This window comes from Bombus impatiens, unplaced genomic scaffold, assembly GCF_000188095.3.
Source record: "Bombus impatiens unplaced genomic scaffold, BIMP_2.2 scf_0582, whole genome shotgun sequence".
Classification (NCBI taxonomy): domain Eukaryota; kingdom Metazoa; phylum Arthropoda; class Insecta; order Hymenoptera; family Apidae; genus Bombus; species Bombus impatiens.
Genome location: NT_177001.1, coordinates 647,793 through 664,957, shown reverse-complemented (window position 1 = coordinate 664,957; position 17,165 = coordinate 647,793). Strand labels below are relative to the sequence as shown.

The window sequence follows — 17,165 nt, the reverse complement described above, 5'->3', positions numbered from 1 at the left end:
TTAATAAATATGCCACTGTATATGAATCGCAGTTTGATAACTGGTAAGTCGAAAGTAATATTTAAGGAAACGTAGCTAGTATTTGATGTGAAGCACATATGTAGGAGAGCATCGTCCATCACCCATCACTATCCGATGCACGATCAGTTTTTTGAGGGGGTGGAGGGAAAGCACGTCGGCCATTTTGATGGTGACGCGCAGCGCGGAGGTCGTGGGCTCCACCAGTGACGAAGCCACTGGAGTTTTGACGTGGCTGCTACGTACCTGCCCGTTTGCCCACTCCGATTGCAGCAAAGTTGGTGACGAGAAATACGTAACTGGTAAGTACCCAGCTGGAGAATAATAACAACCGGGCATGGACCACTGCGCTAACGGTGCATCGAAAATTGTTGCCGAAACTACTAGCATTTGACTTTTCATGATCCTAGTACAATCAGTTTTACGTCTGCTATGGAATATGCCGTAAAATATGGCGCCTTAAGGAAGATGTATGAATTTCTCGAAAAGGGCAATGGGGGTTACGTGACAATTCTGACATCTCTTTTCACCAATAACCGACTCACCGTGATGCCAATCGGTACAATCTTAACCATGTTTCATCGTGCTTTTTTATTAATTTTCTGACCCTTCGATCATCCACGAAAACATCTCTTTTAAGTGTTTATTGTTCTCGTATTATTTTTAGATCTGCTTATGTAAATGACGCAGTAACACCGCCGATCGCTGACTGGCGGGAAATTTAAAACTTTTGCACTTTAACGGATAGATCCTGATTTTGACTTGAATACACACAGGTTTTCGAAAACCTATTTGTTCCGACGATGTTTATATTTAGTCTGGAATTCGTTTCGTAATACTTCAACTATGCATATATATTTGACTTTTTTCAAAAAATATTGTCTACGGTTTCTGTGTAGTTTTGTTTTCATTAAAATGCTTAAAAGATCACTGAGGAGGTTAAATGTAATCTTAATGAGATGTATACGATGTTTATTCTTAATAGGACGATTCGATTAAATGTAAAATTTTTTGTTGTGCAACAATTTCATCATTTAGTGTATCAAAAAATAGATTTAATTATCAGTGATAAAAGTTGAAAGGTTTGATTATACAGTATATATAAATGCAATTATAAAAATATACATAATTATGAAATTATTTTCCATCTTTTGTAGGGTTTGAGGTCCCCAGGCTATGGAAAGTATGGTTGAGGAAAATGGATCAGCTGTTGACCCATTGTCTACGGGTTCTCAAAGTGGCGATGCAGCACCAGCGATAGCTACATCGGTACAATCTCTCAATAGAACACAGCAGCAAACTCATCATCTGGTAGCTTCTACCAGCATTGTGCAACTGACACTACCTACGTCAGGGGCAACACAGGTATACAGGAGAATCTCCTGTGTATCTATGTCTGATCATTTATTTCTTTATTTTAGTTCAAAGCATGCATATATAATTTATTTATGTTTTTAATCATAATTATGAATTAATTAAATAAGCACTGTGTGTATATTCACTCTTGCATAATGCTGGTTCAAATTAAGAAACTAAAATTCAAATTTAGTTTTCTTAATTAATTACTTCTTTATTTGTTGATTCAATGAATTTGGTGTTTCAATTTTTATGATAAATATTTTTATGAAATAGTTGTTTCATACCCACTTTATGATGACTTGCATATGCATGATGATATCAATCAATTATAAAATTTATTATATTTGGTTCATATTAAAACATTTTATGAATATTCATATTCATTTATTCAGTAATATCTATTCTTTAACATGCATAACATTTTATACATTTATGTATAATGTTTATTTACTCATTTAGGTACAGTCTGTTATACAACCTAATCAACAATCAGTAATTCAAACTGCAACGAACATTCAACCTGTTGCTATTTCAAAAGGAAATGTCATACTTGTGAGCAAACCCAACTCTGTCATACAAACAGCCCAAGCAAGTTTACAAACACTTCAGGTAAATATCTCGAGACCAAGTTATACTGTTAATTTCTTCTCATCTTCCTTTAAATGAACCATTTATAAGTAGATATAAAATTTGAATATACATGACAGCATTTTATATATATTAAATATTAAAAATAAATAATAAATAAATAATATTCAATAAATATAATAAAATATTATATTGTACATTAATGTATTAGGTGGTTGAAACTGGTAGTGATGATAGTTTCTCAGATTCAGAAGAATCTCCAGAACAAAGGGGAGGAATTCTTACCCGACGACCTTCTTACAAAAAAATTCTCAATGACTTAGGTGGTGGTGAAATTACAGGTATGATAAATTTATTTTTATCACATATCAGGAATAGAATTAAAATCAGAACGAACATTTCAATTTTTAATAGAATATTTACAAGAAGTAACAAGTTGTCATCTAGATATTTTATTACTTTAATTAAACTTACATATAAATTTATTAGTTCATTTATACAGGATGACCAAATAACATGTAAAAGCGGATATAACGCGATTCCTTGTAGAAAAATAAAAAAAACTACATCAGATAAAATTTTTCCATTCATGGCTTAATTTTCGAGAAAATTGAGTTTGAAAATTTACGAAGTATACTTGAATTTGGCTAATTCCGGACTGGACAAGACTAAATCATTGACAGGAAGTCATTTTATATGTAAAAATAAGTTGAAAATGTAGAATTAAGGAAATAGAGTTTGAGCATATTTATTTAAGAATCGACCTAGTACATTTGTATGATAAATTTTCAAATTATTCATTATTTTTCTTAGAAACAAAGCGTTTTGCTAAAAAACTTTACTTCTCGGGTCGATTATTTTGTTTTTGTCCAGTTTGGAATTACTCATGTTCAAGTATATTTGATAAATTTTCAAACTCAATTTTCTCGAAAACTAAACAGAGAATGAACAAATTTTATTCCATATCTTTTTCTTATTTTTCTGCAAGGAACCACATCGTGCTTACTTTTATATGTTATTCGGACTGATGTATATATGTATATGTGTGATATTATTATATTCACCTTTTCATTCTGTCTTCCATATCTTAAAAAATACATTGACTCTCAGAAAATGATAAAGTGCATGTCAGTTCATACAACTATTGTTATGTACTGTCTACGTATTTCTTAAATAATTATTCCAATTAGTTATTATCTTATTAATTTACTTTAAATCTGAATAAATGCATGTATAATCAATCTGTCTTATAAGTCATTCTTTATCAAACAAATATTTAAGTATATTTATATAACTGTATTAGGATAATAAGGGATAAAAATGTGATACTTTATGCTTCTTAATATTTTATTTTATACATCTGAGAAAGGGAATGCCATACCAAGCTTAGAATATAAGTTAAAGTTTAAGTTAATAATATTAAATCAAAAACAATGCAATGAACTCTCCTCTAACCAATATAAATAATTATAGATACATGATATGAAGGAAAATTATTTATTTTTATTTAAATGAAATCCCGCTTATGTTTATTTATTTGGTACCAATAACATGAACTAAAAAGTAACTTTTTTATAATTTAAGGTAAATACACAATTAATTTGATTAAAAATATCTAGTATTCTCAATATATCTATTTGTAGATAATTAGTCAATTATAAATTTTATAGTTAAAGTTAAAGATATTTATAACTAAAATTTAAAAAATTATTAAAATCAACAAGACACATTTGTTATTTTTAATAAAGTTTCATTTTGTTCAAAAAATCGAATATTAAAAAATTATTTGTTCTATTTATACTTTGCAAGACTGCATGTTTTTATTGCTTAGCTTTTATTTTTATTTTAATCTATTTCCTTTTTGTATGAGCTGACTGCACAGCATTATAATAAAAATATGAAAACAGCAGTCAGAAAGGAAATAGCATACAATTATATTTTATTTTTATTATACTTTTTATTTATACAAAATCATCTTTCTGGATGCACATCTTTTTAAACATACACGTATGTACAATTACATGCTTTTATGCAATCAGGAAAGTTATTTAAGAAGAAATGTACCAAATATTAACCAAATTGTTTTGGTATCATTGTTTCTAGAAATGAATGCCATATTCATTATATTATTTTCTCATGAAATACATGTCACATTCTGGAAATTTTTCAAATTGATTTAGATTAAATAAATTAACACCGATAACAACTCTATTATAATTGGGGGTTGTATTAATTCGGTGTTACAGACGGTCGATTGCCCCCTCTAGAATCATCTTCTGAGTGTGATTCTAACGTGGACAGTGAAGTGTCGTCCCATTCGCTTCATTATCAGACAGGTTGGTTATTTTTTCTTCTACATATCTTTCCTGGCTGTCCTTTATTTAATTCTGTGCACAATCCTAGCCATTGTCCTTTCATTTTAATGAAGATAATGTTAGGAGAGTAAATTAGAACTATTAGTCTGAAGAACTTAAAATTTTATTCCTTTCGTCCTTATACATATTACCTGATGTAATACTATATATGATTTAATATTTTGTATGATTGCTTGGTGTGGCATCCTTGCTTATGGGGTTTTCAATTCTGTTTATAAATATATATAGGTTTATCTATATATACTCAATAATATAAATAATCATTATAATTGTTAAAAAGCCATTCAGATTTATGTTTACCTTTTCTATGTGCTATCATTTAAAATAAATGATTTTTAGTACCTCTATTTAGTAAAAAATTGTGTTATATGAAATATGCTTAGTTAGATGTGTATTGTCTTTATTAATACTGTGTCAGTAATTGAGATCAATGCAATTTACAGTAATTCCTGCTGGAACCATACAAATTGCAACTCAAGGGGAAGGTGTGCCTGGACTTCATACATTAACTATGAGTAATGCAGCAACTGCAGGTGGAGCTATAGTACAGTATGCACAAGGCCAAGATACACAATTTTTTGTCCCAGGTGCGCGTTTTTTCATAGTTTTTTTAACATTGAATTTTTTAATAACTGATATATCCCTGACATTTTCTTTTAATTTTTTTTTTAAATATAAATAATTTTTGTATTCAATAGAAGTGTGCGAGTATCTGAAATTATGGATATTCATAAACCTCAGATTTTAATTAAAAACTTTCAGGATCCTAACTCAATTGTTAAAGAAATTCTGGTACTCGCTTACTTTTAGTATCTAATAATAATATTAATAACATACATAAATTTTCATTGACTGATTGTGAATAACAAAATTAAAAATTTGGGGAATACAGTCTCTGACAATGTTCCAGCTTACACAGGACATGGTGTTGTAGTAGAAGATGCAGCTAGAAAAAGAGAATTAAGGTTGCTTAAAAATAGGTAAGATTTGAAGGAACTGGAAATACTTTTAATTATAATTTTCGTAATTGTTCTTGTTTATATAAATATTTAAAAATATAAAAATACTTTTTTTATAGACAAGCAGCCCGCGAGTGTAGAAGGAAAAAGAAAGAATATATAAAGTGTCTAGAAAACCGTGTTGCGATATTGGAAAATAGAAATCAGACGTTAATAGAAGAACTCAAATCGTTAAAACAGCTATGCGAACCGAAAACTGACTGAGGTTGGTGTTTAATGTTGAAACATTGTATGAAAACTATTAATCTGCTAAAAAATTTGTACATGTCTTCTTTATGTACATTATCCTAAACATTGTTAGGTAAGCGATGGTGATGTACATGCATTCTTATAAATAAGTGTTTCTGTAACATACTGTATTTAAAATGCGAATATGAAGGCTTGTGAAACTTGCTGTTACTAAAGCGAGAAGCCAAAGGTATATGAAATGCAGAGGCAGCAAACTTATAGGCAATATTCTGGAAGTCAATCTATATTTTGGATAAACTTAACAATCATATAAATTTAGGTTATTAACGTTTACATTTTCAAAAAATGTGTTGATAACCAGACGATAATATTAACGTTTGGAATATATTCATTTAGATTACAGTGACTATGTGATGTTGAACGGAACTGTTTTACTCACACATAAATATTGTATCCATGTAGTTTCATTCTATTCGAAAAAAAATTTACATTAGTAAAAAAGTGAAAAGAATTATAAAAAACAAGAACCCGAGAGTATATTTAGTAGTCAATTTATAATAAATAATTGGTCGCTAAAAAATACACATACTTGAGGAAAACGCCTTATACACAATATTTGCTAGTGTAACTTAGAAATTAGATACAGCTACGAATTAAAATCACATAGTTTCTGCATTAAAAAAAAAGAGCATAGTTGTTAGACAATAGTATCTGTATAATTTTTTTCCAATTTCTCTATTCTTTTATACTTGAAAGAGACAGGTCCATTAAAAAAGTGCATCTATTAGAGGTGTTTGAATGAAAAGATAATGGGATGGTTGTAAATAGATAAATAGACCGAAATTCTACTACTTTGATTATTGCTGCTGCAATATGTACGTGTATAAATATAATTTTTTACTTTAAATACAAACTTCAGAACTGTATTATGAAGAAAAATATAATTTATACAATGTAGAGAAATATGCTATAAAAAAGCATTAGGCGAAATGCTCTCGTCTTATTTTACTTTCTATTTTAAGATGCCTCAAGTGCAAGAAGGTGAAGAACAGAATTTGTAAAATATAAATATAAATGTAATATATATCTGGAGTGCCTTGAAGATTTCTGTATAGGGTGATTTATAAATTCATGTCAATACTTCAGGTGATGAATCTATGCTAATCTATTTTAATGTATAGATTCACTCCCTGAAGTATTGACATGCTTTTATGAATCACCCTGTATATATATATATAGTATATAAATAAACACGCGCAACTGCGCTCACATACATACATACGTATGTATAAAATTATGTTTTAGGCAAATATGGGTACATAACAATATTTTTGAATTATATATTATGTTATAGCTTTATGTCCTGCGTAAAAATACGTACAGTTGCGTTAAAATTGAAATTTCTATTCCGATACATTTTCATATTTTTTAAAATTAAATGAAACCTTTAAATCGCTAGTATAAGCCATAAACTAAATTACATGTCGATACGATTGCATCTATTTAATGTCTAAATAGAAAATATGAAAATTTGTTACAATCAGATAATTTGCATATTATGTTTTATAATATTATTAAAAAGAAATTATTTTTTAATGTCTGACACATACTTATTATCATGCTAGGAATTATTTATCCAATGCATTTTTCCCATAAAATCAATGTTCTGTAATCTAAGTATAAAAACTATTTGATGTATAATTTTGATTGTTATATATTTATAAGAAAAATACAATTTCAAATATGAAAGATCCAGTTTGATCATTTAATGATGTAATATAAACTGTTCAACACATTTAAAAATGATATTGCTGATAATTTGAAATTATTTTATTGGTGTAATTTTGTTCCTTTTTGATTTTTTATAGGATATCAAAATATTGTTTGTAAAATAATTTATACAAAAACATACTTGTAATATTAATTTCGAACTATTTGCATACATATCATTTTTTTAATATTAATAATATATATTTTTTAAATACAATCCAGATAAAATTTACAGTTACTGATCAGACTGGAAAAATTTGTTGTATAGGTATGATGCGTAATTTGTCAAGTTTATTTGTTATCAAAACTATTCACTCTGATAATAGAAAACAAATACAGTTATAATCTTCGTACATGCTTAATATATCATTTGTAATTGAATAATTTTATTGCAAAATAGATCGTTGCCGAATTATTCTCTGTAAATTGAAAGTACAATGTACTTATAGTGACTTGTTATAAAATAAAAACGATTCACTATAAGTTTCTTTTCTCCTACAGATTTAAATCTGGTTTAATTTAGGCAAAGTAATACTGTACACATTTTCATCTGTGTTTTAATGTTAATTCTATGTATAATATATGTATATCTTGATTGCTGCACCGATGATATGAAATATTGTATATAGATAATATATGTATTTTTGCATATCATTTGTTTTTGAAAAATATAATTCATAAACCTCTTTAAAGATACTGTTATTTTATTACAAAGACGTAGAAAACAATTGAAATAAAACAGATTGAAAATTAACTGTTTAGACATTTAATCAGATATTAAGTGAACAGAAATATATATTTAAAAAAATAGTATTTATTATATATACAGTTACTTTCTTGTTAAAAGTACAAATTAGATGATACTGCTTTAGTGGATTATCTTCTCATCTAAAATACGAAAAATATTATAAAATACATGTCTTAAACATATTAAGTTTGAACATTTAGGTTTAAAAAATCAGGTGGTAGTGCATGTAATGAATAATCATGAACTCATATGTGAGTGATCAAATCATCATATATATTAAAATTCTTAATACAAATCTTATAAGAAAGTAATAATAATACTAACCATATCGCAATAACTTTTTATAAATATTATATCTTCATTCAGTAACCTGAAATCAATATAACTAAATTAAATTTTTATTAATAATTATAATATATGTTTACTTAAAACGAATGATTCAGTTGGTAGTGCATGTAGTGAATAATCATGAACTCATATATGAGTGACAAAGTCATCATATATTAAAATTCTTAATACAAATCTTATAAAGAAGTAATAATAATACTAACCATATTGCAATAATCCTTTGTAAGTATTATATCTTCATTCAGTAACCTAAAATCAATATAACTAAATTAAATTTTTATTAATAATTATAATATATGTTTACTTAAAACGAATGATTCAGTTGGTAGTGCATGTAGTGAATAATCATGAACTCATATATGAGTGACAAAGTCATCATATATTAAAATTCTTAATACAAATCTTATAAAGAAGTAATAATAATACTAACCATATTGCAATAATCCTTTGTAAGTATTATATCTTCATTCAGTAACCTAAAATCAATATAACTAAATTAAATTTTTATTAATAATTATAATATATGTTTACTTAAAACGAATGATTCAGTTGGTAGTGCATGTAGTGAATAATCATGAACTCATATATGAGTGACAAAGTCATCATATATTAAAATTCTTAATACAAATCTTATAAAGAAGTAATAATAATACTAACCATATTGCAATAATCCTTTGTAAGTATTATATCTTCATTCAGTAACCTAAAATCAATATAACTAAATTAAATTTTTATTAATAATTATAATATATGTTTACTTAAAACGAATGATTCAGTTGGTAGTGCATGTAGTGAATAATCATGAACTCATATATGAGTGACAAAGTCATCATATATTAAAATTCTTAATACAAATTTTATAAAGATGTAATAATAATACTAACCATATTGCAATAACTCTTTGTAAGTATTATATCTTCATTCAATAATCTGAAATCAATATAACTAAATTAAATTTTTATTAACAATTACAATATTTGTTTACTTAAAACAAATGATTCAGTTGGTAGTACATGTATCAAATAATCATGGAATCTTACAAAGTGGTTAATGATTCATATATTATCATCTATTACTATATCATCTATTATCATATATTACTGCAAATAAGAATAAGAAAAAATACAGTACATACTACTTCATTCTTCCTTGATATTCTTTGATTAACCATTAGGAAGTTTCAATGATTCTCCTGGAAATAAATTATTACAAAGTTCAAAAATATTTATTTAGAATTTTCATAAATACAAAAAATTGACTGATTAAAATATCATTGCATAATAACGATGATTCATTATTACAGATGTTTTTAGATTACAAAATCTTGAAAGAAATGCAAATTTGTAAATAATAGGAAACATGTGCTGGACACTTACTTGTATTAATATTTGTAGAAGTTGAGAAAAAAAATGACATTCTAAAACTTTTACTTTACAACATTTTTATAATTTTCCATTAATTTTTCGACCGACTTATGTGGCCGCTCCACTTTTTAATAAATAACTTTCAAACCTCATTTTAAACATCTTTGTGAATCACCAGCGTGATTACCAGCAACGTTTAAAATGATCCAAAAGTATGAATGTCAAGTTTGAAGCTGAACATTTATTTTTTGCCGACTCTGGGTAAATTCTTATGTGTGCGATAATCTTAAACAGGGCTATTTGAAAACATATTTTTTATAATTATAGAATTATTATGAAAAAATTGGAAGTTTATGTAAATATTACAGAAATTATAACTGTATATTTATTCAACATTTATATCTCAGTTTCATTAATTCTAAATAATTTAAAGTTTTTATCCAATCAAAAATGAGTAGATTTTCTTGTACATTTATGGCAATGATACATACCTATCTAGTTGTTAGCAATTCATCTCACAAGCTACCGTGGTTACAAAGTTACAAGTGTCAGCCTTAAAAGTGAGAATTGTATGCCGTTCGATGAAGACATGGAGGTAACTAAAACATGTTTCAGCGTGATCTCAATAGAGTTGTAGCTTTCTTGTTAACTATCATTAATTAATACAAGAGCAACTATAACGACAAACAAGAGATTTAAATTTAAGAGATTGAAATCGCGCGTGACAACGACGTCGAGCAATGTTACTGATATTTCATGCTATTACAGTTGTCTTCGTATTCCAATTTACATATTTATCTTAAACATGACATAAATTAATCGATTGAAAGTAATGATGCATACTGGACGAATGATTTTTAAGAAACGTATTTATGAATAAATAAATCATTTTGATGATCAATCATAAGATTCGTGTGATGATTGTCAAAGTATTAGATGGTTTATCTTGGATACCGAAATTTCTTATCAACAAAATCCTGATTTATTGACACAGGCAAAAGGAAAATAAAAATGACGGAAAGTTTAATAAATGAATGGCTAGTAGATTGTGCAGATGTGTCATCGTCAGAGCTCCATACTTTTGCCACTACTTTATCACAAGACAATGAAATAGTCAGAGCGCTTTATGTACTCTTGGAAGAACGTAGTAAATATAGTCAGGTAATATATTTCTGACAAATATTTTTTATACCTTAATAGAATTTAATTAATTCCTTTGACATATATATTAAATCTTATAAAGTTTTTGTTAGTTTATTTTTAACTCTTTCGTGTCAAAGTTCAAGTATTGTCCGGCATTGTAATATTGGGCAGATCGATGCCCTCAGAAATTATGACCGAAAAGAGTTAATATTGAAATAAAACTCAAATAAAATGTCTTCTGTATAAAATTCTGTCTTTTATTTGAAAGTATATTAGATTATATTTTATTCATTTATACCAATATTTTTTTATTCATTGTAGTTAATGGATACAGTATGCGATCAGTTATATAATTTTTATCGCTCTCGAGAAACAGAATTGCAAAGGTTCACCTTGCAATTTTTGCCAACATTAGTATACATTTACTTGAATTCTGCAGCTCATGGTGACATTAAGGTAAGATACTATAATTGTTGGGAAACAATATTTAAACAACATACTTAAATCATGTTATATAACAGAACAACTATAATTTAAATCAAAATTATATGGTAAAATAGCACTGTCATTTCTTAATTATAGGACAGTTATATTCAAGTGAAATATGTACAAACTCCAATTTAAGTTAAAAGATATTATGATATCAGTAATTTAAAAATTTTTACACAACAGATATGTAAAAATATATTTGATCTCAATTTTCATTTAATATGTATCAACATTTTCATTCTTTAAATATTTTGTTAAATACATCTTATAAATATACAAAAGAATTATAATTGCTGTTTCTTAATACAAAAAGTAAATCATACGCATCCATTATCTCAAACTTTTAATTTGACATACTCTCAGTTAAGTTAATTCTCTTTTTACAGAATTGTCGGTCTGTAGAAACACTACTAATTGGTTTGTATAATCTAGAAATAGTGGATAAATCTGGGCAACAAAAAGCAATTTCTTTTAGACTACCTTCACTTGCCATGCTTTCCATATTTCATGAGGTATATCTGTTTCGCTAGACAATTGAATTTTATAAGTATGTAAATGTTATTCTAATTACTCCTTCTTGTACAGCCTGCAAGTTTGGCACCTGCTTCTTTAACTGAAAGTGCAGTACGCAGGTTTGAAGAATGTAATACGAAACTTGTTAGCTGGGGTCCACTGCAACAAGTTGAGACACTAAATGCTCAAAATAGATTAAAAGTTATGACTGCTCTTCTTTTTATCTATAATCAACAACTCGGTTATATAAGTAAATTTGCATTAGAGCAATTATGCAAAGTTGCTACCAAGTAAGATGAAATTAATTGTTTTTATATATTTGATAAATATATAATAATTATATCAAATCATTTATTGCAGACTTGTTACTCAAGGATTTATGAAGCCAGGACATCATCAACGATCCTCGTATGGAAGCGAGTCTAGTTTCGTTCCAAGACTTCTACCACGTATACCTGTATCAAGTCAATTTCTCCTTGAATTCTTGCATGCTGTATACTTTGCTATGTGAGTAACATATTTTTCAAATAGTAACTTGTCAAGTAAAGTAAATATCATATTAATAAAGAAAATATTTTACTAAAATTAATAGTAATAAAAAGTAACATATATTGGCAGGTATAATGACTGTTGGTATTTAGGAACACAAGCAGTAGATGATATTCATAATCGAGCATGTTATGAAACATATCCAGATGTTATGCTAGTCACAAATGCTATACGTAATTCTGCCAGTACTGGACCATCAGGTATGTCAATACAAGATAATCAATACAAAAATGTAAAATATGTTATACAAATATTTAATGATAATTAATCATTCTAGGACAACCTAATGACGGGCCAATTGGGATTAGTGTTGCATTATCGCCAGCTACTGCAACCGCTACGGTATCTAAATCGATGATCACAAATGCTTCGTTCCGGACCAAAAAGTTACCAGGTATATGTTTTATTTTAACTAAATCTTTATATCATCTGACAAATTAATATGCTCAGACATTTTATTTATGTTTATTTTTTTTAATGTCTTACGCACAATACGAGAACTATTTTTTATTAAATTAATTATAAATATCCAGCATGTCAGTTGTTGTATAGCAATTACTAATTAGTATGCACTGAAATAAATGAATAACATAATGATAAATGAATTTAAATAATAATAAATGAACTAAAAGTTTTTTAATCTAGACAATTTTTTTAAATAGAAGTTAAGAATCAAAGATAAACATATAGTATATAATATGAGATATTAATGTGTACATGGTGAAAAATGCATGAATATAATGAAGTATATGAATTTTATCATGAACAAATGGCATTTGATAGTAATTGTAGTTATCTTTCTAAATATATTTTAGTTTATAACTCTTATCCCTCATCACTCCAATGTTGTCGGTTGGAGTAGAACGTTGGTTTGCGATTGGCAGCATCGCTGATGGTTTGAGTGATAAGAGTTAAGTTAGAATAGATCAATATTTGCATTTAGTAGTATGGATGAGATTTTCAAAATTCACAGATAGAAAAATTTATTTCTTTATAAAAATTTAATTTTGCATGAAGTACATATTCCACAAATACATAGAACACATATTTAAACATTTGATCAGTAACAAATACATTTTATAAGTTATTGGACTAAGCAAATGTGCATTGCTTGCAAACATATGTCGTTAGACGATCTGGATGAGAAGTTATTTGAAGATGAGGTGTACGCTACCCAACTTGAAAAGCAACCACAACCAACAGTATCTAACACTACGAAGAGGTTCCCTTGGCATTGGAAGCATTCACTTCCGATTTCAAGCGAAGAAGATACCAAAATAAGAAAACTCAGTTCTTCCTCAATGGAATTCTCTAGACGAGGAAGCACATGTAGCAATCAAAATTCCCCTGTCAAATCCTCTCCTAAACGAAATTTAAGAGAACATTTGAAGAAAAATGTATTTGAGAAAGGTGAAGATCACAATATGAAAAAAGTGAGAAAAGAGCACAAAGAAAACACTAATTTAGCTCGTGACGAGAACAAAATTGGATCTAGTTCGCATTTGTATAATGTATTGGAGGAACAATTTCTGGGTGAAATGGTTCATGAATCAATGGAAAATTTGTATCTGGAAGGAAATAAATCAATTGGTTTTCATACGACTGCTGCCCTGTCAACAAATACATGGTACTAGTGATTCAGTTTCAGCACTTTAGAATCACTGAATATTATCAAAATTTCTCCAGCAAAACACGCGGCAAATTAGCTGTTACACTGTGTAACATTAACTATTTTAATTAGTAGCAGTTTGTGCATTTATCAATGAATTCGTTTCAGAGGATCCACCATTATTAAGAGCAAAAGAATTCAAGCCTAAAGTATTACTTACTTTATCGAAAGGCACATAATGGAAAACCTGCATGCAGTTTTGGCACATTTATTTTCATTGAAGATAGTGCATTTGTTATCACACAGGTTTACCCTATGTCTTTCCTATTTCCTATTCTGTCCTTAAATATTAATTTTTTAATATTTTTGTTTGTTTGCTACCCTTAATTTATAACATGCATGAAATATTTCATTCATGTTGTCATACATGTAAATTTTACGAATATAAATAATAGTACAAATATAAAGCTTAATACTTTTATTTTCTGCTTTACACAGATTGCTTAATTTCTTGCATTTTATTCTCACAGTATTTTAATGTATTTTTTAAAAATATGATCTTATTACGATTTTAATATTGTATTCTTATTTTTTCTTTTGTTCAGATGATATACCAATTCAAGAAACGAAGGAAGATTCTGGAGGGGAAGGTAAAAGTAATCTTGTATCAATCACAGAAGAAGAATCGATAGAACCAAATAGAGGTGGTTCAATAAGACAATCGAAAGATCAAAAGACTGCGTCCAAAATCACGAATTTCCCGGTACTTGGAAAAAAGCCGCGAGAAAAGGATGGTAAAATAGCTAAGAATGCTCACGTTAGCGTTCCTGAAAAGGAAAAAAGACTTGGATCTCAAGCGACTTCAAAGGAAAGTATTAAAGGTAGTTCCTCTATGTTAAATAGTGAATCAACAGAAATCGATGGAAATGTTAATGGGTGTTCAGTCAGGAAAAAGAATAATAGTGTAGAAAATAATTCAGTTACAGTAGACAATGTTTCTTTGATTGATGGCGAACGTCTTGCGTTAGGCGGAGAGATAGATAACACTAATATGGATACTTCTGTTACTTTAAGAACACATAATGAAAATGAATCGTTAACTTCGTCTATCCAAGTCAGTTCTGTTTAAGTTATACAGATAGATTTTTAGAATGGAAATGAAGAAAAGAGTAATGGACCATACATTGAATGACTGAAACAAATTGTTGTTGTAGTTTCTTATTTAATTGTACATACATATTCTTTCCTTATTTTTAAGAACATATACACAGTATATAATTGAATTAAATTATTGATTCTGTAACAGACCAAGATTTATTTAATATGCTATTGTATTTTGGAGCGAATATTATTGTACATAGTTGATTCAAAAGTGGTCCATTACTATATTGATCTCCATACTCTGTTTAAAAAAAAAGTTAATAAAATAGTAATGGGGAAGGGAATAATAAGTTCACACTAAATATTTTTCTTTGTATATTAAAGGATTCTGTTATAATCGTTCTTATAATATGTCTGTTAAACCATTCAATAGATTTATATTCGAATATTCTAGTATATGATTGTTTAAAGATTTTAATTATCAAAAAATTTAATAGACTCGTAGGAAAATGATTTAATATTTTAATTAATTCAAAATATCAAAGTGAAAGGGCAATATTTTAATTAATTCAGAATATTAGAATAAAAAGATTTATATCAATTTTTTCAGAATTATATTTATTAAATCAAATAGTGCTACTTTTTAATATAATATCTTTTATTTTGTCATTCTTCACTCAATTACTTAGGCCTTGGCTCCTTGGAAACCAGAAAGACACACAGATGGGCTAGTGTTATTTTTTAATAACTATATTATTTAATTCTATCATGTTTGTATATTTTCGTGGAAAAATGTAAGGCTAAATGGCTAATAATTTTATGAATGCTAATAATATTGTTCTGTATCCTACAGCAAAAAATAATGGAGATATCTTATAATTTCATTAAAAAAATTATTTGCAGTATCGAATATCGAGTATCGAATATTCTGTGAAAAGAATATAATATGACTGACTTATTCTTTGAGGCAGTAAAAATTGAATTTAGAGAAATCTTATAATTTTTCTAATAATCGTATTTTCTATAACATCTTTATGTCTATCTGTATAGAATTACGTGCAAATTACGTTTAAATAAAAATATGTTTTGCCATAAATTTTGAATGAACAAAATGTTTTTAACTCATTGCATCGTGTTTGTTCAAATAATTTATATAAATGTTTTTCCATAATTCTAATACTAAGAGTAATCTTACTTTGTAGTAAAAATGCTTTGAGAAAAATATTTGCAAGTAAATCTTCATGATTCTAACAGTATATAACAGTGTTTGTAAATATACATTGTGACAGAAAATATTTAAACCAAAGTATTTTTTCAAAATTGTTTATTGATTATCTCTTGTTTTAAATAACATAACAAAACTAATTTAAAATTTATAATTACTGAAAAAATACTAAGAGTCATAAAAATGTTCATAAATCTGAGTAATATGTGTTTAAAAGATCAAAACTTGGAATTGGTATTTACTTAAAAAGACTGTACATTGCATCACATTATTACTTAGTCTGATAAAAAAGTATACCATTATGATTTGTTAATCAATCAGAGTGTTCAGTATGGTATCATATGCATATTAATATCAAATAAAAAAAAAGACAGAAAGAAAAAAGGGAGATATATAATATACATTATATGAATGTATCCCCAAAGCAATCATTTAACTCTTGTGACACTTAAAAATTTTTTTAATAATCATAAATTCAGTCTATCAAATAATAAAAGGAGGCTGATTTATATTCTACTTCTTAAGAAAGATGGGACTTTGTATAGCATCATTACTTTCACAATTTATTTTTGGAATTCTATGATTTCTGAATTTATTTAGAACATAAACAGATTGAAATTTGCTATATTTTATTACAACTTTTAAATTGTTCCCTATTCCAGTGTATTATTGTTACGAATGTTATATTATAATTTTTCAATAAAAAAATATTTTATTTTTATTTCTTTTGTATTATTAAAAAATACTGTGCAAAATGC

At 27.3% G+C, this 17,165-nt stretch overlaps 2 protein-coding genes and 1 long non-coding RNA gene across 23 annotated transcripts; 2 read left to right on the top strand and 1 right to left on the bottom strand.

Annotated features, from left to right (window-relative positions):
• LOC100741354 (cyclic AMP-responsive element-binding protein 1) lies at positions 1 to 6,340 on the top strand. Of its 16 annotated transcripts, none has more exons than XM_033322311.1 (9): positions 1 to 320; positions 429 to 577; positions 1,176 to 1,383; positions 1,837 to 1,986; positions 2,177 to 2,306; positions 4,212 to 4,301; positions 4,784 to 4,927; positions 5,233 to 5,320; positions 5,419 to 6,340. In XM_033322311.1, the coding sequence occupies exons 3-9, from the start codon at positions 1,195 to 1,197 to the stop codon at positions 5,561 to 5,563; spliced, it is 936 nt and encodes a 311-aa protein (XP_033178202.1). In that variant the 5' UTR covers positions 1 to 320; positions 429 to 577; positions 1,176 to 1,194; the 3' UTR covers positions 5,564 to 6,340. The 16 variants fall into 16 exon arrangements, with proteins under 16 accessions (XP_033178202.1, XP_012244398.1, XP_012244392.1 ...); XM_024369546.2 differs by lacking the exon at positions 1 to 320 and adding an exon at positions 686 to 794 and having other exon boundaries at positions 327 to 577; positions 1,176 to 1,287; XM_012388970.3 differs by lacking the exon at positions 1 to 320 and adding an exon at positions 686 to 794 and having other exon boundaries at positions 327 to 577.
• Positions 6,341 to 8,418: 2,078 nt separating this feature from the next.
• LOC105681136 lies at positions 8,419 to 10,372 on the bottom strand. 2 transcript variants are annotated; one of them, XR_004462241.1, is made up of 8 exons: positions 10,270 to 10,372; positions 9,791 to 10,074; positions 9,550 to 9,606; positions 9,299 to 9,344; positions 9,072 to 9,117; positions 8,845 to 8,890; positions 8,618 to 8,663; positions 8,419 to 8,436 (listed from the first exon to the last, which is right to left on the bottom strand). It is a non-coding gene; the product is annotated as an uncharacterized LOC105681136 (long non-coding RNA). The 2 variants fall into 2 exon arrangements; XR_002947189.2 differs by lacking the exon at positions 8,419 to 8,436 and having other exon boundaries at positions 8,461 to 8,663.
• Positions 10,270 to 15,638, top strand: LOC100740994 (hyccin). 5 transcript variants are annotated; one of them, XM_012388963.3, is made up of 9 exons: positions 10,270 to 10,373; positions 10,547 to 10,939; positions 11,243 to 11,377; positions 11,797 to 11,922; positions 11,996 to 12,213; positions 12,284 to 12,430; positions 12,542 to 12,672; positions 12,750 to 12,866; positions 14,687 to 15,638. In XM_012388963.3, exons 2-9 carry the CDS (start codon positions 10,790 to 10,792, stop codon positions 15,208 to 15,210), a joined length of 1,548 nt encoding a protein of 515 aa, XP_012244386.1. In that variant the 5' UTR covers positions 10,270 to 10,373; positions 10,547 to 10,789; the 3' UTR covers positions 15,211 to 15,638. The 5 variants fall into 5 exon arrangements, with proteins under 5 accessions (XP_012244386.1, XP_012244384.1, XP_012244390.1 ...); XM_012388961.3 differs by having other exon boundaries at positions 10,271 to 10,373; positions 10,773 to 10,939; XM_012388967.3 differs by having other exon boundaries at positions 10,287 to 10,373; positions 10,824 to 10,939.
• The last annotated feature ends 1,527 nt before the right edge of the window (positions 15,639 to 17,165 follow it).

Excerpts from the sequence above, each read along its gene's own strand:
- LOC100741354 (XM_012388969.3), top strand. The coding sequence starts at position 1,195 with ATGGAAAGTATGGTTGAGGAAAATGGATCAGCTGTTGACCCATTGTCT. Across the intron at positions 2,307-4,211 it reads AGGTGGTGGTGAAATTACAG|ACGGTCGATTGCCCCCTCTA; the intron begins GTATGATAAATT and ends TCGGTGTTACAG. Across the intron at positions 4,302-4,783 it reads TTCGCTTCATTATCAGACAG|TAATTCCTGCTGGAACCATA; the intron begins GTTGGTTATTTT and ends TGCAATTTACAG.
- LOC100740994 (XM_012388963.3), top strand. The coding sequence starts at position 10,790 with ATGACGGAAAGTTTAATAAATGAATGGCTAGTAGATTGTGCAGATGTG. Across the intron at positions 12,431-12,541 it reads CATGCTGTATACTTTGCTAT|GTATAATGACTGTTGGTATT; the intron begins GTGAGTAACATA and ends ATATATTGGCAG. Across the intron at positions 12,673-12,749 it reads TGCCAGTACTGGACCATCAG|GACAACCTAATGACGGGCCA; the intron begins GTATGTCAATAC and ends TAATCATTCTAG.